The sequence below is a fragment of the Ranitomeya variabilis genome, chromosome 1 (genome assembly GCF_051348905.1).
Source record: "Ranitomeya variabilis isolate aRanVar5 chromosome 1, aRanVar5.hap1, whole genome shotgun sequence".
In the NCBI taxonomy this organism is placed as follows: Eukaryota; Metazoa; Chordata; class Amphibia; order Anura; family Dendrobatidae; genus Ranitomeya; species Ranitomeya variabilis.
The window spans coordinates 50,325,946-50,351,556 of record NC_135232.1 but is presented as its reverse complement, the minus strand read 5'-3'; the positions used below and the strand labels follow the sequence as shown (position 1 = coordinate 50,351,556).

Sequence of the window (25,611 nt, the reverse complement as noted above, 5' to 3'; positions counted from 1 at the left end):
ATGCGCCCCCCCTTGTGCTGCTGGCAGACACATGCGCCCCCCCTTGTGCTGCTGGCAGACACATGCGCCCCCCCTTGTGCTGCTGGCAGACACATGCGCCCCCCCTTGTGCTGCTGGCAGACACATGCGCCCCCCCTTGTGCTGCTGGCAGACACATGCGCCCCCCCTTGTGCTGCTGGCAGACACATGCGCCCCCCCTTGTGCTGCTGGCAGACACATGCGCCCCCCCTTGTGCTGCTGGCAGACACATGCGCCCCCCCTTGTGCTGCTGGCAGACACATGCGCCCCCCCTTGTGCTGCTGGCAGACACATGCGCCCCCCCTTGTGCTGCTGGCAGACACATGCGCCCCCCCTTGTGCTGCTGGCAGACACATGCGCCCCACCTTGTGCTGCTGGCAGACACATGCGCCCCCCCTTGTGCTGCTGGCAGACACATGCCCCCCCCCTGTGCTGCTGGCAGACACATGCCCCCCTTCCCGGTCACAATATGCTCCCCATACAGGTACAGGCCCACCGGCCACTATATGCCCCCCCCCCCCCCGTGCTACTGGCAGCACGGGGGGGCATGTGTCTGCCAGCAGCACGGGGGGGGGGCATGTGTCTGGCAGCAGCACGGGGAGGCATGTGTCTGGCAGCAGCACGGGGGGGCATGTGTCTGGCAGCAGCACAGGGGGGGGCATGTGTCTGCCAGCAGCACAGGGGGGGGCATGTGTCTGCCAGCAGCACGGGGGGGGGGGGGCATGTGTCTGCCAGCAGCACGGGGGGGGCATGTGTCTGCCAGCAGCACAGGGGGGGGCATGTCTGCCAGCAGCACAGGGGGGGGGGCATGTGTCTGTCAGCAGCACAGGGGGGGATGTGTCTGCCAGCGTACAGGGGGGGAAATGTGTCTGCCGACAGCACAGGGGGGCGCATGTGTCTGCCAGCAGCACGGGGGGGGGGCATGTGTCTGGCAGCAGCACAGGGGGGGGGCATGTGTCTGCCAGCAGCACGGGGGGGGGGCATGTGTCTGCCAGCAGCACAGGGGGGGCGTGTCTGCCAGCAGCACAGGGGGGGCATGTCTGCCAGCAGCACAGGGGGGGGCATGTGTCTGCCAGCAGCACGGGGGGGGGGGCGGGCATGTGTCTGCCAGCAGCACAGGGGGGGGGCATGTGTCTGCCAGCAGCACGGGGGGGGGGGGGGCGGGCGGGCATGTGTCTGCCAGCAGCACAGGGTGGGGGGCATGTGTCTGCCAGCAGCACAGGGGGGGGGGCATGTGTCTGCCAGCAGCACAGGGGGGGGGCATGTGTCTGCCAGCAGCACAGGGTGGGGCATGTCTGCCAGCAGCACAGGGGGGGGCATGTGTCTGCCAGCAGCACAGGGGGCGGGCATGTGTCTGCCAGCAGCACAGGGGGGGGGCATGTGTCTGCCAGCAGCACGGGGGGGGGGGGGCGGGCGGGCATGTGTCTGCCAGCAGCACAGGGTGGGGGGCATGTGTCTGCCAGCAGCACAGGGGGGGGGCATGTGTCTGCCAGCAGCACAGGGGGGGGGGGCATGTGTCTGCCAGCAGCACAGGGTGGGGCATGTCTGCCAGCAGCACAGGGGGGGGCATGTGTCTGCCAGCAGCACAGGGGGGGGGCATGTGTCTGCCAGCAGCACAGGGGGGGGGCATGTGTCTGCCAGCAGCACAGGGGGGGGGGCATGTGTCTGCCAGCAGCACAGGGGGGGGCATGTGTCTGCCAGCAGCACAGGGGGGGGCATGTGTCTGCCAGCAGCACAGGGGGGGGCATGTGTCTGCCAGCAGCACAGGGGGGGCATGTGTCTGCCAGCAGCATGGGGGGGGGGCAGGTGTCTGCCAGCAGCACGGGGGGGGCATGTGTCTGCCAGCAGCACGGGGGGGGGGGCATATAGTGGCCGGTGGGCCTGTACCTGCCAGCAGCACTGGGGAGCATATTGTGACCGGGAAGGGGGGCATGTGTCTGCCAGCAGCACAGGGGGGGGGGCATGTGTCTGCCAGCAGCACAGGGGGGGGGCATGTGTCTGCCAGCAGCACAGGGGGGGGCATGTGTCTGCCAGCAGCACAGGGGGGGGCATGTGTCTGCCAGCAGCACAGGGGGGGGCATGTGTCTGCCAGCAGCACAGGGGGGGGGCATGTGTCTGCCAGCAGCACGGGGGGGGCACATGTGTGCCAGCAGCACGGGGGGGGGCAGGTGTCTGCCAGCAGCACGGGGGGGGCAGGTGTCTGCCAGCAGCACGGGGGGGGGGCATATAGTGGCCGGTGGGCCTGTACCTGCCAGCAGCACTGGGGAGCATATTGTGACCGGGAAGGGGGGCATGTGTCTGCCAGCAGCACAGGGGGGGGGGCATGTGTCTGCCAGCAGCACAGGGGGGGGGCATGTGTCTGCCATCAGCACAGGGGGGGGCATGTGTCTGCCAGCAGCACAGGGGGGGGCATGTGTCTGCCAGCAGCACAGGGGGGGGCATGTGTCTGCCAGCAGCACAGGGGGGGGGCATGTGTCTGCCAGCAGCACAGGGGGGGGGGGCATGTGTCTGCCAGCAGCACAGGGGGGGGGGCATGTGTCTGCCAGCAGCACGGGGGGGGGCATGTGTCTGCCAGCAGCACAGGGGGGGGGGGCATGTGTCTGCCAGCAGCACGGGGGGGGGCATGTGTCTGCCAGCAGCACGGGGGGGGGGGGCATGTGTCTGCCAGCAGCACGGGGGGGGGCATGTGTCTGCCAGCAGCACAGGGGGGGGGCATGTGTCTGCCAGCAGCACAGGGGGGGGGGCATGTGTCTGCCAGCAGCACAGGGGGGGGGCATGTGTCTGCCAGCAGCACAGGGGGGGGGCATGTGTCTGCCAGCAGCACAGGGGGGGGCATGTGTCTGCCAGCAGCACGGGGGGGGGCATGTGTCTGCCAGCAGCACGGGGGGGGGGGCAGGTGTCTGCCAGCAGCACGGGGGGGGGGCAGGTGTCTGCCAGCAGCACGGGGGGGGGCAGGTGTCTGCCAGCAGCACGGGGGGGGGGCATATAGTGGCCGGTGGGCCTGTACCTGCCAGCAGCACTGGGGAGCATATTGTGACCGGGAAGGGAGGGCATGTCCCTGCCAGCAGCACAAGGAGACATATTGTTGTGACCAGGGGGCATGTGCCAGCAGCACGAGGGGGCATATAGTGACCCGGGGGGCATGTGTCTGCCAGCAGCACGGGGGGGCATATAGTGACCAGGGGGGCATGTGCCAGCACAAGGATGGGGGTTATATAGATACCAGGATGAGGGACATATGATTTGTAAGACGGACACTGGTATTGTAAGACAGACCCCCATTTAACATAAAAAAAATATTTTTTTTCTCTTTTTCTTCACCAAATTTGGGGGTGCGTCTTCTAAAGCAAAAAGTACGGCACGTCCTGGGGAGTGAAGGAGATTGCTAATCCGGGATGTAGGCTGAGATGCTTCTAATGATCTGATCAGGAAAGCAGACGGGCGAGGAGCACGGAGGGCACATCCATGAGACCCTCACATTAAAATACCCTGTAATGGGCCTTGTGTTCCCGCTATTGACTTATAAAGCGGCCCTGACTTAAAGAGAAGCAGCCGACGTTTTAGGAGAGGAGCGTAGGGGTTGTGTTATGGAGCCCGGATGATGGTGGAAGAGATTGTGTCCCGTCTACCCTGACGGGGTTTAGTGCGCACCCCCCGTCCGTATCCTCGCAGTCCACTGTCTAATCTGTGCAGTTTTTTTGTTTTTGTTTTTTAGTTGAGAACAACCCAAGAACCGGAAATCTCGGCGCTCTAATTAGAGTTTTCTTGTCAAGGACGAAAGAACTGAAGATATCGGCAGAATGTCAGAAGTAAGTGAACCCTCCTCCCCGCCGGCAGATAGCGCCTCGTAGATATATGTACGTTCATTAAAATCCTAAAATCATTAATAATCCCCATCTAAAACCTCCCAGCGTTGTGTGCGGGAATAAAATAAATTTCTCCCGTCTGTGACAAGTCCCAAGGTCAGGGAGACTCCGAAACTGGAGAATTGGGATTTGTAGTCCTCGGGTGTCAGTGGAGGTTCCAATCACTGACAGCAAGCAGGGAGTATAATGACTGGGGGTATGAATGAAGATGGTCTGACCATTACACAGATAATATACAATCTGCTATCCATAGAACATGAAACCTTTCTCTCCTATTGGGGGTCCCCATCATCACAAAAACAAGGGTCTATTGCCCCACCTCCTTTTTTTAATGGAGCTATGGTCTGACAAGTTCAGTGCTGCGCTATTGGACTGAAGGAAATCCGGAGTACAGCGCTTGGCTATCATCGGCCGTCTCACAATGAACAGCACTGCGCATGGCTGACCACGGGGGACAGGCTGCCCGCTTGTCTGAGGCTGAGCACGTCTAGTCGGCATGTGACCGCCTGTATACAAATTGTGTACTTGTCACACAGTGATTGCACACATGTGCCCCCAGCCTGGACAGCCCCTCTAAGCTCACATCAGACATCAGTTTTCATCAAATCGTATCCAGTTTGTGTGAACTGTCACAAACAGCATTTACGCCACGTCGGGTCACGGAATAGGTGCCCATGGGCAGCAGAGCAAAGCCCACCTAATCTCTGATTTTGGGAGGGAGTGAGTTAATGTACAATCTGCTATCCATAGGACATGAAGCCTTAGTCTCCTATCGGGGGTCCCCATCACACCCTGATGTTGGGAAAGGAAAGGTGTGACATGTTGGTTTTCAACATGCCTGATCCTTTCTTTTCATGCGAGTGAAGCCGCTTTGAGAGCGCTATACCCTAGTGCCATGTGGCATCTGAATGCGCCATTGTCGGGCACCAGGTGTGACCAGGGCCCTAAGCATGCCATCAATTATCAGTATTTTTCCTTGCAGCCAACTCTTCATCTGGCAAGCCCACAACGCCCTGTTCATCATCTGCTGCCTCCTGAAAGTCTTCATCTCCCACGTATCCGAGGAGGAGCTGCTGCTCCACTTCTCATATCAGAAGACGGACCCCGGGTCATATGGTGAGTGAGAAGCCCCCTCCTGTTATATATTCATGATCCCAGCATCCGTCTGCTGTTAGGAGAGAATTTAGCTTTGTTCTGCATATTCCATCCTGCTGGATTTCATGCTCTATCTGGATAGAGGACGGATCTGACATATCCCCCTCCCCAACATCCCCTCTAATCTATCATAGGTATACCATAGAATTTCACCATCCTACAGCCGCCACTAGAGGGAGCTCATTGCCTATGGATTAATGCTGCTCTCTAATAAATCTGCTCCCCCTAGTGGTCACAGCGGGAATTTTATCAGTGTAAAGTGACCTTGCAGACCAAAGGAGAAAGTCCAGTTTTTAGGCTCTGTTCACATTGCCTTCATTGTAGCCAAGTGCAGCACTGCATAAATCAGACAACGGACGCCAACAGCGCCTGGCGAGCCCCTATTTCTCTTTAATAACATTCGTCAGGTCATTTCCTTACCCGGGATGGAAACTTTCATCCCCTCGCCCCCTTTCCCCCCACAAAAAAATGTTCACTTGCCTATGCCTTCTTAAAGCACATCACCGCACATTGTTAGCCTGGTCAGCTCTTATTAGCGTAGAGGAAGCGTTCATTCTTACAGCAGTAAATGTCATCTTATGTCTGTGGGGTTATAGATAATAAGTGATGAAACTACTATGGAGGGTGATGAGCGGTGCCAGATGTGCCGTCCAACCCCTTATCTCCCTCCACAGTAGCAATGGCCGGACTGGCAGGTTGGTGGAGGGGGGTTTGGTGTCAGATTAACCATTGATAAAATTCAGAGGACCGCATAGAAGATAGTGGGCATAGCACCATCCTATGTCTCTGACCATCCTAAAAACAGTCTGTTCCCCCATTTTTGCAGTGATGCTGCAAGATTATATTAAAGCCTAACTATACCAGGTGAGATCAGGGAGCCTGCTCTGCTGCCATACTGTGGATTTTGCTCCTTCAACTCCGGACAGAAAATCTGCAGCTCAGACACAGCTCTGACATTGTGCCTGATGAAGACTCCTGTGTGAGCTGAAATGCTGCAATTTGTGCTGAATATGCAGCTGCAGCTTGGATGCCATCACGCTGCTCCGAAACTTGGGATTTTTTGGATGGTGTGACTCCTGACTGGAGGACCCTTTAAAGGGATCCTGTCAGATCCGTTCCAATCTAACATTTGTGTTCCATAGAACTTTTATTCTGCCAATGAGGCAGGACCTGTGCGGTGGTGGCAGCACTTCCTGGGGTCCTGTAATCGCGCCCGCCTGGCTGTGAATGACAGCAGCGCTGGACACCTTATGCTGGAGTGTAATGTACCAGCCGTCCTGCCATGTAGTTGGGTGTGACAAACCAGTACCACCAGCAAACTTCACTCATGCACAAGGTTTCCAGGAGTTCTGCTGTAAAGGAGATTGCATAGAAGATGTCCGTCACATGCAGGGAGGCGAGAATAGAGGATCCGGGCCAGCACTAGTCTGGGGAAAGCGACAGCCCTCTGGGCTAGTCTGGGGAAAGCGACAGCCCTCTGGGCAAGTCTGGGGGAAAGCGACGGCCCTCTGGACTAGTCTGGGGGAAAGCGACGGCCCTCTGGCTAGTCTGGGGAAAGCGACGGCCCTCTGGGCTAGTCTGGGGAAAGCGACGGCCCTCTGGGCTAGTCTGGGGGAAAGCGACGGCCCTCTGGGCTAGTCTGGGGGAAAGCGACGGCCCTCTGGGCTAGTCTGGGGGAAAGCGACGGCCCTCTGGCTAGTCTGGGGAAAGCGACGGCCTTCTGGCTAGTCTGGGGAAAGCGACGGCCCTCTGGCTAGTCTGGGGAAAGCGACGGCCCTCTGAGCTAGTCTGGGAGAAAGTGACAGCCCTCTAGGTTAGTCTGGAGGAAAGCGACAGTCCTCTGGGCTAGTCTGGGGGAAAGCGACAGTCCTCTGGGCTAGTCTGTGGGAAAGCGACGGCCCCCTGGGCTAGTCTGTGGGAAAGCGACGGCCCCCTGGGCTAGTCTGGGTGAAAGCGACGGCCCCCTGGGCTAGTCTGTGGGAAAGCGACGGCCCTCTGGGCTAGTCTGTGGGAAAGCGACGGCTCCCTGGGCTAGTCTGGGTGAAAGCGACGGCCCTCTGAGCTAGTCTGGGGGAAAGCGACGGCCCTCTGGGCTAGTCTGGGGGAAAGCGACGGCCCTCTGGGCTAGTGTGGGGGGAAAGGGACGCCCTCTGGGCTAGTCTGGGGGAAAGCGACGGCCCTCTGGGCTAGTGTGGGGGGAAAGGGACGGCCCTCTGAGCTAGTCTGGGGGAAAGGGACGGCCCTCTGGGCTAGTCTGGGGGAAAGGGACGGCCCTCTGGGCTAGTCTGGGGGAAAGGGACGGCCCTCTGGGCTAGTCTGGGGGAAAGGGACGGCCCTCTGGGCTAGTCTGGGGGAAAGGGACGGCACTCTGGGCTAGTGTGGGGGGAAAGGGACGGCCCTCTGGGCTAGTCTGGGGGAACGAGACGGCCCTCTGGGCTAGTCCTGCCTCATTTGCATATGACAAACTGCAGAATAGAAGAAATGTCAAATTGGATCTTAAAGGGAGCCTGTCAGCAGGATTGTGCTCAGTAACCTACAGACAGTGTCAGGTTGGCTCGTTATACTGATACCTGGTGATGAAATCCGTCTTGTGGTTGTTTAATCTTTATTTTCAGTGAGTTAATGATATGCTCGTGCGGTCTGTGGGGGTCTCCATGTGGTGCTCTGCTTAGGTAGTCACCAGTATGGCTTCTGACAGGTCACTGATCCCTCACTGACCGGCCCTCTAGTTTACATACCACATATCTTATTGTTTGAAGAAAACAAAATCCCAGTGATCAGGCAGGCGCCAGCACTGCACCATGATCGGATCTATAATATCCATATGTACATTTCTTGAGGGGGAAAAAAATCTTGATCAAAATGGCGCCAGCGCTGTAGCATAATTCGGAACGCAATAGATACTACTGTGCAGGCTCCATCGTGATGGATGCAATTTTTTTTTCTAACAATAAGTTATACATCATGTAAACTAGGGGCAGGCCAGTGAGGGATCAGTGACCTGTCAGAGGCCATACTGGTGGATACCTAATCAGTGCACCACATGAAGACCCCCACAGGCCGCCCCGGAGCACGAGCCTATCATTAACTCACTGAAAATAAAGATTACACAACAACCACAAGACGGATCTCATCAACCAAGGTGTGACTGTAGTCAGTATAACGGCGCCGGCCTGACACTGTCTGTAGGTCACTGTGCACAATCCTGCTGACGGGCTCCCTTTAAAAGGCTCCATGATGGCAGTTTCCAGTGGTTAGTGGAACTCAAAAGATTCCTTTAATGGTCAGCGTGTGCTGTTAGCGACCTGTGTGTATCGGAAAATCCCCCAAGTAATCGCCATGTGCCCAACAATTGCAACACAAAAGCCATGGTCTGCAACATGAACAGGGTAAGATAGGATGCCGTAGTTCCATAAGTGACCAGTAGGTGGCAGGAGAAGACCAGTCTTAAACAAGTGAACACTTACCATAGATTGTCTTCTTATCCCCCCCTCCCCCTCCCTCCTTCTCTTTCCCCTGTAGGATAATATTGGGGGTTCAGAAAATCTTTTAGGGGAACAGGCCTGAAAGGGCCATGATTACTACATATTATTTTTTTTATTTTGCTTTTTGACATTTCAGCTGCCAAAGTTTTTTTTTTTTCATTGATGCATGAGGCTTTGTTTTATGTAGGAGAAATTATAATGTTATGGAGGACATTAATTATCGTGTGATTTATGCCTTAGGTTTTGCAAAGCGAATGTTTAAAAAAAAAAAAAAAAAAAAAAAAAAAAGTAATTTTGGTAAATTTTATTTTATCGTTCACTTTTTGCTCAAAATAATTAATTCTTCATTCAGGTTGTGTTAACGTAAATATAAAAATGTTTTACCTTAATATTATCGGGGGGGGGGGGGGGGGTGTCTGCTAGCCTCCCCAGCAGAGCTGATCGGGGGGGGGGGGGGGGGTGTCTGCTAAGCCTCCCCAGCAGAGCTGATCGGGGGGGGTCTGCTAGCCTCCCCAGTCGAGCTCATTGGGGGGGGGGGGGGTCTGCTAGCCTCCCCAGCAGAGCTCATCGGAGGGGGGGGGGGTGTCTGCTAGCCTCCCCAGCAGAGCTCATCGGAGGGGGGGGGGGGATTCTGCTAGCCTCCCCAGCAGTGCTGATCGGGGGGGGTCTGCTAGCCTCCCCAGCAGAGCTCATCAGGGGGGGGGGGGGGAATTCTGCTAGCCTCCCCAGCAGTGCTGACTGGGAGGGGGGGGTCTGCTAGCCTTCCCAGCAGTGCTGATCGGGGGGTCTGCTAGCCTCCCCAGCAGTGCTGATCGGGGGGGGTATTCTAGCCTTCCCAGTAGAGCTCATCGGGGGGAGGTGGGGGGGTCTGCTAGCCTCCCCAGTAGAGCTCATCGGGGGGAGGTGGGGGGTCTGCTAGCCTCCCCAGTAGAGCTCATCGGGGGGAGGTGGGGGGGGTCTGCTAGCCTCCCCAGTAGAGCTGATCAGGGGGGTATGTTAGCCCTCCCCAGCAGAGCTCATCAGGGGGAGGTGTGGGGGGGGTCTGCTAGCCTCCCCAGCAGAGCTCATCGGGGGGGTGGGGGGGTCTGCTAGTTTCCTAGCCTCCCGAGCAGAGCTCATCGGGGGGAGGTGGGCGGGGGTCTGCTAGCCTCCCCAGTAGAGCTGATCGGGGGGGGGTCTGCTAGCCTCCCCTTCCAACAGTGCTGATCGGGGGGGGGCGGGTCTGCTAGCCTCTCCAGCAGAGCTCATCGGGGGGGGGTCTGCTAGCCTCCCCAGTAGAGCTGATCGGGGGGGTCCGCTAGCCTCCCCAGCAATGCTGATCGGGGGGGAGTCTGCTAGCCTCCCCAGTAGTGCGTGCTGGTCGGGGAAGGGGGTCTGCTAGCCTCCCCAGCAGAGCTGATAAGGGGGGTCTGCTAGCCTCCCCAGCAGTGCTGATCGGGGGGGTCAGCTAGCCTCCCCAGCAGAGCTGATCGGGGGGGTGGGGAGGTGGGGGTTCTGCTAGCCTCCCCAGCAGAGCTCATTAGGGAGGAGGTGGGGGGGGGTCTGCTAATTTCCTAGCCTCCCCAGCAGAGCTCTTCGGGGGGGGGGGGGGGGGCGTCTGCTAGTTTCCCCAGCAGAGCTCATTGGGGGGAGGTGGGGGTTCTGCTAGCCTCCCCAGCAGAGCTCTTCGGGGGGGGGGGGCGTCTGCTAGTTTCCCCAGCAGAGCTCATTGGGGGGAGGTGGGGGTTCTGCTAGCCTCCCCAGCAGAGCTCTTCGGGGGGGGGGGGGGCGTCTGCTAGTTTCCCCAGCAGAGCTCATTGGGGGGAGGTGGGGGTTCTGCTAGCCTCCCCAGCAGAGCTCGCTGGGGGGAGGTGGGGGGGTCTGCTAGTTTCCCCAGCAGAGCTCATCGGGGGGTCTGCTGGCCTCCGTTTTGTCGGGCGATCACCCGGCGGTCATTTGGTGTGGGTCCGGCAGACGTTCGGGCAGTGTGTGGCACTTTCCCTTCTCGCTGAGCGCTCTGTATACAGCAGTAGTGAAGCCAGAGGCGATAATAACCCGCTCCTGTCTTCTCCCCGACCTGCTCCTGCTGGATTGTGAGGGCTTTAGTTCCCACGCTGTATGCTAACAGTGGCATAATGATATAAATAAATGACCGACATTGATACATCATGGGATATACTGGCCAAATAATAAGAGTAATGTATGTAAACTTTATTACCAAATCCGCGTATACACATGTACAAAACCCAAGAAATATAGATCGTGGACTAAAATATGGACGGAGTGCTCATTACCAAAATCAAGGAGGAGGAAAACCAACAAAATACAATCTCAAAGTCCAAATATATAAATGCAAAACAACTTTATTGGTCAAAATACACAGATGTGGATAGACAGGGTTACAACAAGGGTAACCGTGCAGCCGTGCACTGCGGGGGCAGGTACATCAAACAATGTAAGGCTATGTCCGCCATCACAGTAGATGTCTGCTGCTAATCCTCATAGACAGATATTCACATTCCTCCCCCTTCATTATGTTTACAATGGCGTCAGATCTAAGACCAGGAGCAGTCCCCATAAACTAACGTCTCTTGGTACTTATGAGGTTAATTCTTAAAGGGTTTTTACCAGTATTAAAGGTGACCTGTTCCCCTAGGCATGCGTGGGACTGCTGGAGACGGCAGAGCGCCGCGCTTGGCTTTTTTGGCAATACTGACACGCCTGTGCGGCTACAACTACTACTGAGCATTTACCAGATCTGTTCATAGGTTTCTGGGGGTCCCGGGGGTTGTGGGGGTTCTGACCGGTTACAAACTTGTCACCTTTGCTGTGGATAGCCGATAACTTTTACTGTTGGGATTAACCCTTTAATTAGCACCTAGCTTTGAAGATGCTGATTCTGGTCCGCCTGGTTCTGTGACTTCATCTTCACGGCTGGTCTCCAGACGGAGGGGGAGGCGAGCCCTTTCCCCGGGTGCCTGTGTCCGAACCTGCAGGCAATGAGCTAATATCTGGTGGTGCTGGCCCCGCACGGCCGCCCCGGCTCCAGCCGCTGGTATTGTGGAGGAAGTACGTGGAGTGCGGGGGGCGCCCCCATTGTGCGGAGCACAATACACACCGGGCTGTAAGGACCCTCCGTCCCCGATCTCATTTCGGGACTCGGGATATGTTTGCTTTCCTGTCCGGCCACGGATTGTTCTGTTTTGCTGTTATTCATTTCCCTACATCCCGATCAAGTGTTTTTTTCCTACTTGGCGCCCAGGAATGATATCACCATAAGACGTCTCAGCGTGGGGCTTATCAGGAAGGACGCCCTGTCTATAGCGGCCCGCGGCCGGCTGGTGGGAGCTGACCTGGGAATGCAGCCGTTCTGACTCTGGGGAAAGCTGGGTGGTTGCCATCATCGCAGGGACTTCTGACCTGCAGTTATAGAAGCCTCATAGATTTGCAGGACAGGAGTAGAGGGGATATGATGTGCAGACCCCCCAGATATAGAAAACAGGGGGAACCGGTAAGAACGACATTACTACGGTAACTAGTGGTATGACTGTATTGGATGTAATACAGCAACAAACATTACACTGGTGTACTAATTGTGCTGTCGTACTACACAGACCCTTCACTTTCAGAATTGGTGGGATCCCCCCACGAGTCATAAAGTAATGGGATTTCTTGATGTATACCATTATAATTGCCAGACCTGAAATAACAAGCACTTTTCACCTATTGTGTCCCCCCATTTCCTTGTAGATTGTAAGCTTGCGAGCGGGGACCTCACCCCTAATGTCACTGTTTAAATTGTTTTAACTCGTACCGAATTTATTGTTTGTACATGTCCCCGCTTAATTGTAAAGTGCTGCGGAATATGTTGGCGCTATATAAATACAAATTATTATTATTACATCGTAACATAGCAAAACCCTTTTAATAACCAAGGACCCAACAATCACAATAGGTGATATCACAACTCACCTCCTCCTGTACAATGACTGATCACACAGTAGATAACACAGGATCCACCATTCACAATATGTGATCTCACAGCTCGCCGCCTCCTCCTCCTGTACAATGACTGATCACACCTCTATATACAGTAGATAACACAGGATCCACCATTCACAATGTGATCTCACAGCTCACCTCCTCCTCCTGTACAAGGACTGATCACACCTCTATATACAGTAGATAACACAGGATCCACCATTCACAATAGGTGATGTCACAGCTCGCCGCCTCCTCCTCCTGTACAATGACTGATAACACCTCTATTTACAGTAGATAACACAGGATCCACCATTCACAATAGGTGATGTCACAGCTCGCCTCCTCCTCCTCCTGTACAATGACTGATAACACCTCTATATACTTTAGATAACACAGGATACACTATGCATAATAGGGGAAGTCACAACTCCCCTCCTCTCACTCCTGTACAATGACTGATCACACCTCTATGTACAGTGGATAACACAGGATCCACCATTCACAATAGGTGATGTTACAGCTCACCACCTCCTCCTCCTGTACAATGACTGATAACACCTCTATTTACAGTAGATAACACAGGATCCACCATTCACAATAGGTGATGTCACAGCTCGCCGCCTCCTCCTCCTGTACAATGACTGATCACACCTCTATATACAGTAGATAACACAGGATCCACCATTCACAATAGATGATGTCACAGCTCACCTCCTCCTCCTGTACAATGACTGATAACACCTCTATATACAGTAGATAGCACAGGTTCCACCATTCACAATATGTGATCTCACAGCTCACCTCCTCCTCCTGTACAATGACTGATGACACCTCTATAAACAGTAGATAACACAGGATCCACCATCCACAATAGGTGATGTCACAGCTCACCTCCTCCTCCTGTACAATGACTGATAACACCTCCATATACAGTAGATAACACAGGACCCACCATTCACAATAGGTGATGTCACAGCTCATCTCCTCCCCCTCCTGTACACTGACATCTGAGCCAGTCTATGTGGCTGCTGAAAAAAAAATCAGATATTGGGCCTAGTGGCCGGTGTGAAAATTGGCGAGATATTTATTTTTGTTTTTTGTGTTGCTGGTTATGTCTGCCCGGGCCGGGTGTCAGATGTTGCGGGCTTTGCTGCTCGTCGTCTCACTCCTGGGTTGTGTGGCCTCGGACCAGTGACTCCAGGCCATGCAGTCACTGTGGCAGTGATCACGGGCGCATATCTTCTCCATGTTCTGTGCTGCTAATATCAAAACTTGGGAAAAGTTTTTTTTCTGTGTTTTTTTTTTTTTCCGTTCTTTAAGCCATTGAAGAATTACGAGCTTCCGGAAAGCCCTGTCCCTGCAGTGCTGGTGTTTTCCTTACCTCCCTCTCGCTCCCCAGGGAGAATCCACTCTCCTAATTCCTCCTCAGTCTTGACAGCAGCAGAGGCTGCCCCAGGTACAGAGGAAGCGTCTCACAGACGGCTGCAGAGCACAGAGGCCCTGCCGGCTCTCCGCCACAAAAATGCCTGGCAGAAGGAGAGGAAGATGGCACTCGAGGTCAGGCCGCGATGAGCGGAGAATGGAAAACTCTCCGGCTGCAGCTGAATCCTACAGAAAGTGTGACTGGATTACATCGTAAGACACAGAGATGTGTCAGGAGCGGCCGCCGCTCAATGCTCCATCTGTGTCCACGGCACACATTGATCTCCTGTTAAGTAGCTGACACCAGTCCCATCCACTAATGGAAATGTAGATATTAAATAGAAGCACTTGTAATTGTACTGACGCCGGGGATCCTGGCACCGAGCACCGCACCATATGACGGAATAACCCGGGCTTACCTGCCAATAACCCAGAGGAAAAACTAATGCTGCTTCATCTGCCTCATTATCCATATTTCTATCTGTGGGGCGCAGTATTATAGTAGTTATATTCTTATACATAGGGGCAGTATTATAGTAGTTATATTCTTGTACATAGGAGCAGTATTATAGTAGTTATATTCTTGTACATAGGAGCAGTATTATAGTAGTTATATTCTTGTACATAGGGGCAGTATTATAGTAGTTATATTCTTGTACATAGGGGCAGTATTATAGTAGTTATATTCTTGTACATAGGAGCAGTATTATAGTAGATATATTCTTGTACATAGGAGCAGTATTATAGTAGTTATATTCTTGTACATAGGAGCAGTATTATAGTAGTTATATTCTTGTACATAGGAGCAGTATTATAGTAGTTATATTCTTGTACATAGGAGCAGTATTATAGTAGATATATTCTTGTACATAGGAGCAGTATTATAGTAGTTATATTCTTGTACATAGGAGCAGTATTATAGTAGTTATATTCTTATACATAGGAGCAGTATTATAGTAGATATATTCTTTTACATAGGGGCAGTATTATAGTAGTTATATTCTTGTACATAGGGGCAGTATTATAGTAGTTATATTCTTATACATAGGAGCAGTATTATAGTAGATATATTCTTGTACATAGGAGCAGTATTATAGTAGTTATATTCTTATACATAGGAGCAGTATTATAGTAGATATATTCTTTTACATAGGAGCAGTATTATAGTAGTTATATTCTTGTACATAGGGGGCACAGTATTATAGTAGTTATATTCTTATACATAGGAGCAGTATTATAGTAGATATATTCTTGTACATAGGGGCAGTATTATAGTAGTTATATTCTTGTACATAGGAGCAGTATTATAGTAGTTATATTCTTATACATAGGAGCAGTATTATAGTAGATATATTCTTGTACATAGGGGCAGTATTATAGTAGTTATATTCTTGTACATAGGGGGCACAGTATTATAGTAGTTTATATTCTTGTACATAGGGGCAGTATTATAGTAGTTATATTCTTGTACATAGGAGCAGTATTATAGTAGTTACATTCTTGTACATAGGGGCAGTATTATAGCAGTTATATTCTTGTACATAGGGGAGCAGTATTATAGTAGTTATATTCTTGTACATAGGGGCAGTATTATAGTAGTTATATTCTTGTACATAGGAGCAGTATTATAGTAGTTTATATTCTTATACATAGGAGCAGTATTATAGTAGTTATATTCTTGTACATAGGAGCAGTATTATAGTAGATATATTCTTGTACATAGGGGCAGTATTATAGTAGTTGTATTCTTGTACATAGGGGGCACAGTATTATAGTAGTTATATTCTTATACATAGGGGCAGTATTATAGTAGTTATATTCTTGTACATAGGAGCAGTATTATAGTAGTTATATTCTTGTACATGGGGCAGTATTATAGTAGTTATATTCCTGTACATAGGGGCAGTATTATAGTAGTTATATACTTGTACATAGGAGCAGTATTATAGTAGTTATATTCTTGTACATAGGAGCAGTATTATAGTAGATATATTCTTGTACATAGGAGCAGTATTATAGTAGTTATATTCTTGTACATAGGAGCAGTATTATAGTAGTTATATTCTTATACATAGGAGCAGTATTATAGTAGATATATTCTTGTACATAGGGGCAGTATTATATTAGTTATATTCTTATACATAGGAGAAGTATTATAGTAGTTATATTCTTGTACATAGGTGCAGTATTATAGTAGTTATATTCTTGTACATAGGGGCAGTATTATAGTAGTTATATTCTTGTACACAGGAGCAGTATTAAAGCAGTTATATTCTTGTACATAGGGGCAGTATTATAGTAGTTATATTCTTGTACATAGGGGCAGTATTATAGTAGTTATATTCTTATACATAGGGGCAGTATTATAGTAGTTATATTCCATTACATAGGGGCAGTATTATAGTAGTCATATTCTTGTACATAGGGGCAGTATTATAGTAGTTATATTCTTATACATAGGAGGCAGTATTATAGTAGTTATATTCTTGTACATAGGAGCAGCCTTATAGTAGTTATATTCTTGTACATAGGGGCAGTATTATAGTAGTTATATTCTTGTACATAGGGGCAGTATTATAGTAGTTATATTCTTGTACATAGGGGCAGTATTATAGTAGTTATATTCTTGTACATAGGGGCAGTATTATAGTAGTTATATTCTTATACATAGGGAGCAGTATTATAGTAGTTATATCCTTGTACATAGGGGCAGTATTATAGTAGTTTTATTCTTGTACATAGGGGGCAGTATTATTGTAGTTATATTCTTGTACATAGGGAGCAGTATTATAGTAGTTATATTCCTGTACATAGGGGCAGTATTATAGTAGTTATGTTCTTGTACATAGCAGTATCATAGTAGCTATATTCTTGTACATAGGGGGCAGTATTATAGTAGTTATATTCCTGTACATAGGGGCAGTATTATAGTAGTTATGTTCTTATACATAGGGGCAGTATTATAGTAGTTATATTCTTGTACATAGGGGCAGTATTATAGTAGTTATATTCTTGTACATAGGGGCAGTATTATAGTAGTTATATTCTTATACATAGGGAGCAGTATTATAGTAGTTATATCCTTGTACATAGGGGCAGTATTATAGTAGTTTTATTCTTGTACATAGGGGGCAGTATTATTGTAGTTATATTCTTGTACATAGGGAGCAGTATTATAGTAGTTATATTCCTGTACATAGGGGCAGTATTATAGTAGTTATGTTCTTGTACATAGCAGTATCATAGTAGCTATATTCTTGTACATAGGGGGCAGTATTATAGTAGTTATATTCCTGTACATAGGGGCAGTATTATAGTAGTTATGTTCTTATACATAGGGGCAGTATTATAGTAGTTATGTTCTTATACATAGGGGCAGTATTATAGTAGTTATGTTCTTGTACATAGGAGCAGTATTATAGTAGTTATATTCTTGTACGTAGGAGCAGTATTATAGTAGTTATATTCCTGTACATAGGGGCAGTATTATAGTAGTTATGTTCTTATACATAGGGGCAGTATTATAGTAGTTATGTTCTTGTACATAGGAGCAGTATTATAGTAGTTATATTCTTGTACGTAGGAGCAGTATTATAGTAGTTATATTCCTGTACGTAGGGGCAGTATTATAGTAGTTATGTTCTTATACATAGGAGCAGTATTATAGTAGTTATGTTCTTGTACATAGGAGCAGTATTATAGTAGTTATATTCTTGTTGGCGCTATATAAATAAAAAGTATCCAAATTTTAAGCTGCGTTTTGTAGTACTAGGAAAGTCGTCTGATATTTCAGAAATCTCATGCAGTTCTTTTTCCTGACTGAATTGGAAAAATTCTAAGTCTTTAAAACTGCAGCATGTCACTTCTTTCAGCTTTTATTTTTGCCTATTTGCAGCATTTTCTAATCCATAGGAAACAGTGGGTAAGAGCAAAAACGATGCAAAAAAATGCAGGTATCAGTTTTTACTGCCTTTTTTTGTGCATAAGGGTGTGTGCACACGTTGCAGATTTTGCTGCGGATCCACAGCGGATTTGCAGCAGTTTTCCATGAGTTTACAGTACTATGTAAATCTATGGAAAACAAAATCCGTAGTGCACATGCTGCGGAAAAAAAACGCGCGGAAACGCAGCGTTTAATTCGCAGCATGTCCAATCTTTGTGCGGATTCCGCAGCGGTTTATACCTGCTCCTCAATAGGAATCCGCAGGTGTAAAACCGCAGGTGAAATCCACACAAAAACTACTGAAAAACCGCTGTAATTCCGAACATACCCTAAGCCTTAAGGAAGTTGCATCATGGTTTTTTGTACAGCTTGCAGAAAAAAAAATGCAGCAAAAGCGCAACGTGTGAACTTAGTTATATTCTTGTACATGGGGGGCATTATTACTCTACTAAGGCTATGTTCACACAATGCATTTTGCTGCGCTTTCTATGCAAATGTATTCTAATTAAAAATTGCGTTTTGCAGTACTTGCAAAAACTATGAGATTTTTCTGACTGAATTTCAAAACTGCGTTTTTTAAAAACTGCAGCATGTCACTTCTTTTAGCGGTTTTGCAGCATTTTTTCAACCATAGAAAGCAATAAGCGCAAAAACGCATCAAAAAAGCGCAGGTATTAGGTTTTGATGTGTTTTTAAATTTAAAAAAAAAATATAAAATAAAAAGCAGCTACCCCAGTATGTGAAAACCACTTGTGATTTTTTTTCCCCAGGTTTAAACCATAAAGTATTTGTCTCCTGACATGAGCATAGCAGTTAGGATTAGTACGGTTTAATGAAATTAGTGATATGTGTAAAGTAAACATTGGCCGACCAAGGGGTGAGATTGAACAATACCTGATCAACTCAAGGGCCGACCAAGGTATAAAAGTAAACAGCGTCCTACAGACTCAATCTATTCCCGAACAATTCACCTCCCCCGCTGCTACATTTGTAACTCTGTATTTTTTAATGTGAACTTTTTTGTTCGGATTAGTCACTATTTTTTCAGATAAAAAAAATCTTTTTCCACTTAATAATTTGATCAGATTCCCCTATTTTTTTTATTTTTTTTATTTTTCCAAAAATGGATGGTTTCACATATGTCTTTCATTGGTGACCAGTGTTCATGCTTCTGTGGTGGAAGCAAAGCTGAAGTTTGGGATCCCGGAAAACGTAACAAAGCCCGCTTTTTGTTAGCCGCTTCTTTGGTGCCAATAGAGAAGGTTTTGCTTGCAGAAATAAATGGAACAAAAATGCAACGTGTGAACATAGCCTTATGGTAGTTTTATTACTATGAATACATTTGTATATTACTTGTCACTCAGGGTCCTCGTAAATTCTCGTAATCCCTGTAAGTAGAGTCCTGAGTGGTGGATGTGATCGCTGAGCTGGACCCCAACAATGATTAGAGTTTGGTTCCAAGTCGCCTGTACTCCTTATGGCTATGGACATTGTAGCTGTACTCCGGTGCGTGGAGAGAACTGTGAATCACAAATATTACTTCCGGAGCTGCTTGAGGGGTATATGCCCCCCAATATAACTGTGACACGTGGGGGGCAGCTCCTCTATTTCTATGGTTCCAAAAATGACTGACGCTAATGAATTGTCATTTTGTCCCTTCTGTTTCTTTTGCAGAGTCGGACATAGAAGACCTTCTGGAAGAGCTGCTGTTGTGCCTCATTCATCTGATTGTGGAGGTTCCTCTTCTGTAAGTAATGATCACGGCGTACTGTCTACGGTCAGATGTGACGCAGGGTCTCTGGGTCTGAGTGATGGTCATGGCGTACTGTCCACTGTCAGATGTGATGCAGGTTCTCTGGATCGGAGTGATGATCACGGCGTACTGTCCACGGTCAGATGTGATGCAGGTTCTCTGGGTCTGAGTGATGATCACGACGTACTGTCCACGGTCAGATGTGATGCAGGTTCTCTGGATCTGAGTGATGGTCACAGCGTACTGTCCACGTTCAGATGTGACGCTGGTTCTCTGGATCTGAGTGATGGTCACAGCGTACTGTCCACGTTCAGATGTGACGCTGGTTCTCTGGATCTGAGTGATGGTCACAGCGTACTGTCCACGTTCAGATGTGATGCAGGTTCTCTGGGTCTGAGTGATGATCACGACGTACTGTCCACGGTCAGATGTGATGCAGGTTCTCTGGATCTGAGTGATGGTCACAGCGTACTGTCCACGGTCAGATGTGATGCAGGTTCTCTGGATCTGAGTGATGGTCACAGCGTACTGTCCACGTTCAGATGTGACGCTGGTTCTCTGGATCTGAGTGATGGTCACAGCGTACTGTCCACGTTCAGATGTGACGCTGGTTCTCTGGATCTGAGTGATGGTCATGGTGTACTTGCCATGGTCAGATGTGATGCAGGTTCTTCTGGATCTGAGTGATGGTCATGGCGTACTGTCCACTGTCAGATGTGATGCAGGTTCTCTGGATCTGAGTGATGGTCATGGTGTACTGTCCACGTTCAGATGTGACGCTGGTTCTCTGGATCTGAGTGATGGTCATGGTGTACTTGCCATGGTCAGATGTGATGCAGGTTCTTCTGGATCTCAGCGATGGTCACGGCGTACTGTCCACGGTCAGATGTGACGCAGGTTCTCTTTATCTGAGTGATGGTCACGGCGTACTGTCCATGGTCAGATGTGACGCTGATTCTTCTGGATCTGAGTGGTGATCGCGGCTGACACCACTGATTGATTCTTGCTTCTCTGCCAATGCGGGGGGAATGCCGCACTGGATCGATTGACACAGAAGCTGTATGAATACAAGGATATGAATGATTTGCTCCACTTCAGTGTGCGTGGCCAATTTTTCCAGGTTTTCTGGACAAAACATGAATTTCTGCAGCCATTCTAGGCGATGCTGACAGTGTACACAGTGTCAAGATTCAGCAGTCACATAGCCACACTGCAGATATTCTTGTTCAGCCCAGAGAAGCCCTTTAATGGGAGTGTGTGTGCTCAAACTGACAATATAAATAAGCACATATCCTTGTAGTGGATTCAGCCCTGTATGACGATGGCACTTTTAGCTCTCTGATGGCTGCTTTTGTTCAGCAGAAACTGACCCTTAATAATCAAAGATGCTAATTAGGTTTTTCGGAGCACCCTGGGTGTGGCCAAGAGACAGGACATTGCTCCACCCATTGGTTTTACATGCCCCGCCTCCCTCACTTTTGATTGACAGCACTGTTACATGGCGTGTCCTCTGTCTGCAAACGTGCCCTGTCAATCACCAGCGAGGGGGTGGGGCATGCAGAGCGATTGGGCTGAACAGTACAGTGAGTGTCTTGGTCACACCCGGTGTGCGCTCCGCACCCTAATTAGCATATTAGAATATACTGTACTGCAGTTTTTTCAGAACGGAGGCAGCGATTAGGATCCTAAAGGTGACATTATTATAGAGGCTTCATCCCGTACAATGCTGTGTGCTTAGTTTATACTGTCAGTTTGGGCCGACACACTCCCTTTAACATCTTTACCCTTGTATAGAGGATAGACCATTTTACCTTAATTCCAGCGATGGGGACCTCTATGGTATATTCATAGTGGAGTTAACTCTGTAGACCAGTGGTCATCAGCCGCAAGCACTACAACTCCCAGTGTTCCCTGATAGTAGAAGCATGTTTGTGGTCTTGTCAGTCTACACTTGTTCCTGATGTGTCATATGTACGAGTGTGGACCCCATGTGTATCATTAGTGAAGGGGATCCCCCCATAAATGTCACCCCCAGAGAGCACTGTAGAACTGGCTTTGTCTGCAGACATCCTGCCTCCACGGCCCATAAATCCGCTCCTGCGTGTCTTCACACTGCAATCTGTGTTCCCTTCAATTTATGTGCCCCGAATACGAGCAGCCGCCCTGGATCTCCTGTGTGGATGTAATGAATGTATCTCCTGATAAGTCAGATTTACTGAGCGCTGAAAGTGCAATGTGCAAAGAGTCCATTAATAACGTCAGCGGCTGCAGTAAGGCTCCGCCGCTCCTCCTGATAGACTGAAGTCTCAGCGGTGGGAGCAGGAGACAGACTGTCCGGCTCTGCTGACAGCCTCCTGTCCGCCAGCAGATAAGAGACCACGAGATCTCCAAGAACGCTGAGCCGGAGCCCAAACTAGGATTACGTTACACTAAACATACCAAAAGCAAAAGGTATAAACACCATTACTCTGACAACACGTACCGCATGCATGTGCTCCAGATCTACGGACCGCAGATACAGGAGATGATGACGGCACTAGACGTTCCAGCAGGAATGCTGCCCGAGCCATTATAGCACCGCCAGCCACAAAGTGCGCCCTGTACGCTGCCGAGCAGTGTGGTTATGGGGCCGCTCGCTGCTTGGCGTCTGTACGGTGCCGCTCACTGCGTGGCATCTGTACGGCGCCTATCGCTGCGTGGCATCTGTACGGGGGCGCGCTCTGCCTGGCGTCTGTACGGTGCCACTCTCTGCGTGGTGTCTGTACGGTGCCGCTCTCTGCGTGGTGTCTCTACGGTGCCGCTCTCTGCGTGGTGTCTCTACGGTGCCGCTCTCTGCGTGGTGTCTGTACGGTGCCGCTCTCTGCGTGGTGTCTGTACGGTGCCGCTCTCTGCGTGGTGTCTGTACGGTGCCGCTCTCTGCGTGGTGTCTGTACGGTGCCGCTCTCTGCGTGGTGTCTGTACGGTGCCGCTCTCTGCGTGGTGTCTGTACGGTGCCGCTCTCTGCGTGGTGTCTGTACGGTGCCGCTCTCTGCGTGGTGTCTGTACGGCACCGCTCTCTGCGTGGTGTCTGTACGGTGCCGCTCTCTGCGTGGTGTCTGTACGGTGCCGCTCTCTGCGTGGTGTCTGTACGGTGCCGCTCTCTGCGTGGTGTCTGTACGGTGCCGCTCTCTGCGTGGTGTCTGTACGGCACCGCTCGCTACGTGGCATCTGTACGGGGCCGCTCTCTGCGTGGTGTCTGTACGGTGCCGCTCTCTGCGTGGTGTCTGTACGGTGCCGCTCTCTGCGTGGTGTCTGTACGGGGGCGTGCTCTGCCTGGCGTCTGTACGGAGCCGCTCTCTGCGTGGTGTCTGTACGGTGCCGCTCTCTGCATGGTGTCTGTACGGAGCCGCTCTCTGCGTGGTGTCTGTACGGTGCCGCTCTCTGCGTGGTGTCTGTACGGTGCCGCTCTCTGCGTGGTGTCTGTACGGTGCCGCTCTCTGCGTGGTGTCTGTACGGTGCCGCTCTCTGCGTGGTGTCTGTACGGTGCCGCTCTCTGCGTGGTGTCTGTACGGTGCCGCTCTCTGCGTGGTGTCTGTACGGTGCCGCTCTCTGCGTGGTGTCTGTACGGCACCGCTCGCTACGTGGCATCTGTACGGGGGCGCGCTCTGCGTGGTGTCTGTACGGTGCCGCTCTCTGCGTGGTGTCTGTACGGTGCCGCTCTCTGCGTGGTGTCTGTACGGGGGCGTGCTCTGCCTGGCGTCTGTACGGAGCCGCTCTCTGCGTGGTGTCTGTACGGTGCCGCTCTCTGCATGGTGTCTGTACGGGGCTGTGTGGTGTCTGTACGGCACTGCTCGCTGCGTGGCATCTGTACGGGGGCGCTCGCTGCGTGGCATCGGTACGGCGCCTATTGCTGCTTCGCGCTGAATACTACAGATGCCGCCTCTGCCTTTTACTCCTTCACGTCATCAGGACTGAGCTGCTGACATACAATACTCGGTGGCTGTCCCTCCTGCGTGGTGTTATTGGTGCGCAGCCTGGCTGGCACCAGGGGGCAGAGTCCCTGGCGTCACAGTTGGCGTTCCTCACGCCAGCACCATTTACCTCCGTACGTCTGATTATTTCTGCCTCTATACCTTTCCCCAGGAGGTTGTTTTGATCCTATAGGTTTAGAAGTTGGGTAAGGACAGATGTGCGACCATATCCCTTAGGAACGCATTATGCTCTGCAGTTGGTTTTGTTTTGCAAGCCATAAAAAAGACAAGTGGGGTTAAAAAAACTGGCGCATTTCTGGCCCTTAGTTATAGTAGAGAATAACAATAGTCTCTGTTTTGAATTAATAACTGAAGCACAATTATTTTGGTTTTGATTCAAGTTTTTTTTTTGCAGACAGGTGGTGCGCCAATGGACACGAGCGTGTCCTCCTCCCCGGCCATGTTACATGCGGCCTGGTGAGAGAAGTTCATCTACCATCCCTCTAATCCTTTTTCCACCCACATCAGTTGGTATGGTCGCTACATCAACGACCTCCTTCTGGTGTGGGCGGGAAATCATTGGATTTTTCCAGATTTGTTTTTGTCTTCTAAATGACCACACCTTTAACTTGAGATTTACGGCAAGTCCACCATCAAATCATGTTGCACTTTTGGACCTTTGTCTTGTCGGTGATCACATCAGTGGTAATGTACATACATCCCTATATAGAAAGCATCTCTGCAATCTACGAGTTGTCATCCAAAACCTATTACTAGAGATATCCCCTATGGGGAACTTCTTCATGCCAGACACACATGTTCGGGTGAGGAACTTATCACTGATAACGGGAAAGAGATTATGGTAATCGTGGAATTCGAAAACTAGAGATCAGATTTTATTTAATACTAGGGCCTCCTCTCCAGGAAATACTTATAGTGTTTGTTCCTGGCTAGTTTAAAAACAGACTATTCTTATTCTTGCCATACTATGATTAAGGGCGTCCTGGACGCCAGAAACGCGTACATTTTTAAACCCCGTTTGTCTTTTTTATGGCCTGTTAAATAAAATCCTTTGTTTTATTGAGCCAGTACCGCTCTCCCGTTTTTTTTTTTGTTTTTTTCCATCTTGACTACTTAGTCTTTTCTAGAAACTTCTCTTCCTCACTGTCTCCTGAACTTCTCGTGCTCTCTGACAAACTCTTATATCCCATCGTGGTCAAAACAAAATGAGCCGACAGCTCACTGAGTGATCAGACCACAGCTGCCTTTTGAAGTCTATGGAGGAGGAGAGTGGGAGCGCTACTGCTTTCTATTAAGTGTTCTAGCTAATTTTGGAGCTGGATTCACAGCTGCACTACTCAGTTCTGCTGTATAATGTACTCCATGCTGCTGCTGCATGATCATGAGACGCATAGAGACAAGAGAACAAGAATCCCTCATGTTCTTTGTGGGGTGTGAAAAATTTCCTTAAACGACAGATTTTTGGGGGGCCAAGAAGAGGGTCTTGCCTGTGTGCCAGTTACTGATGTTTCTTTTCTCCCGGTGTAATCTTCGGTCAGTGCTAATGGATGGACAGCTGGACCTCTGCTGTGTCTGATCCAGAATGTTATAATGAGCTGGCATAGATGTCTCCAGGGATGGTCGGTATCACACGGCATCAATCACCCAGAACCGAGGCCGGTAATTATAGTAACGTCGTATCCGGTGGCAGCGGTGTCTCACGGTGAAGATCTTATATTGGGCAGGCCACTTGCAGGAGTAAATGTCCTTTCTTCATGGCCAGCACTATCTGTTCTCATGTACTGGAGGTATCAGACAATCATTTTTTCAGAGACTTTGTCGCTTCTCGCTGTTCTTGATGATGGGGAAAATGACCAGTCGATTGATCATCTGTGATCTGTGGCATCCAGTAGAACGTCCGTCTCCACGGGGCAAGGCCAATGTGTAAAAGTACCGCATTGACCCTTCTATTCCTTCTTGATTTTCACCGTATTACTCTTTGTTGCTGGCATCAGTGGCCTCAGTGACATTCACCGCCGAGTTCTTGCCCTCTTCC

At 50.2% G+C, this 25,611-nt stretch overlaps 1 protein-coding gene across 5 annotated transcripts in view; it reads left to right on the top strand.

Annotated features, from left to right (window-relative positions):
* The window catches only part of DYM (dymeclin), a 293,499-nt gene that overhangs the window by 30,628 nt on the left and 237,260 nt on the right, over window positions 1-25,611 (top strand). For all 5 annotated transcript variants that reach the window (XR_013221124.1, XR_013221125.1, XR_013221122.1 and 2 more), the window contains exons 4-6: window positions 3,734-3,827; window positions 4,867-5,000; window positions 19,527-19,599. Coding sequence is in view for 2 of the 5 variants with exons in the window: in XM_077283443.1 (XP_077139558.1) it covers window positions 3,734-3,827; window positions 4,867-5,000; window positions 19,527-19,599 (301 nt within the window). In the remaining 3 variants the exon portion in view is untranslated. The remainder of the gene's footprint in view (window positions 1-3,733; window positions 3,828-4,866; window positions 5,001-19,526; window positions 19,600-25,611) is intronic.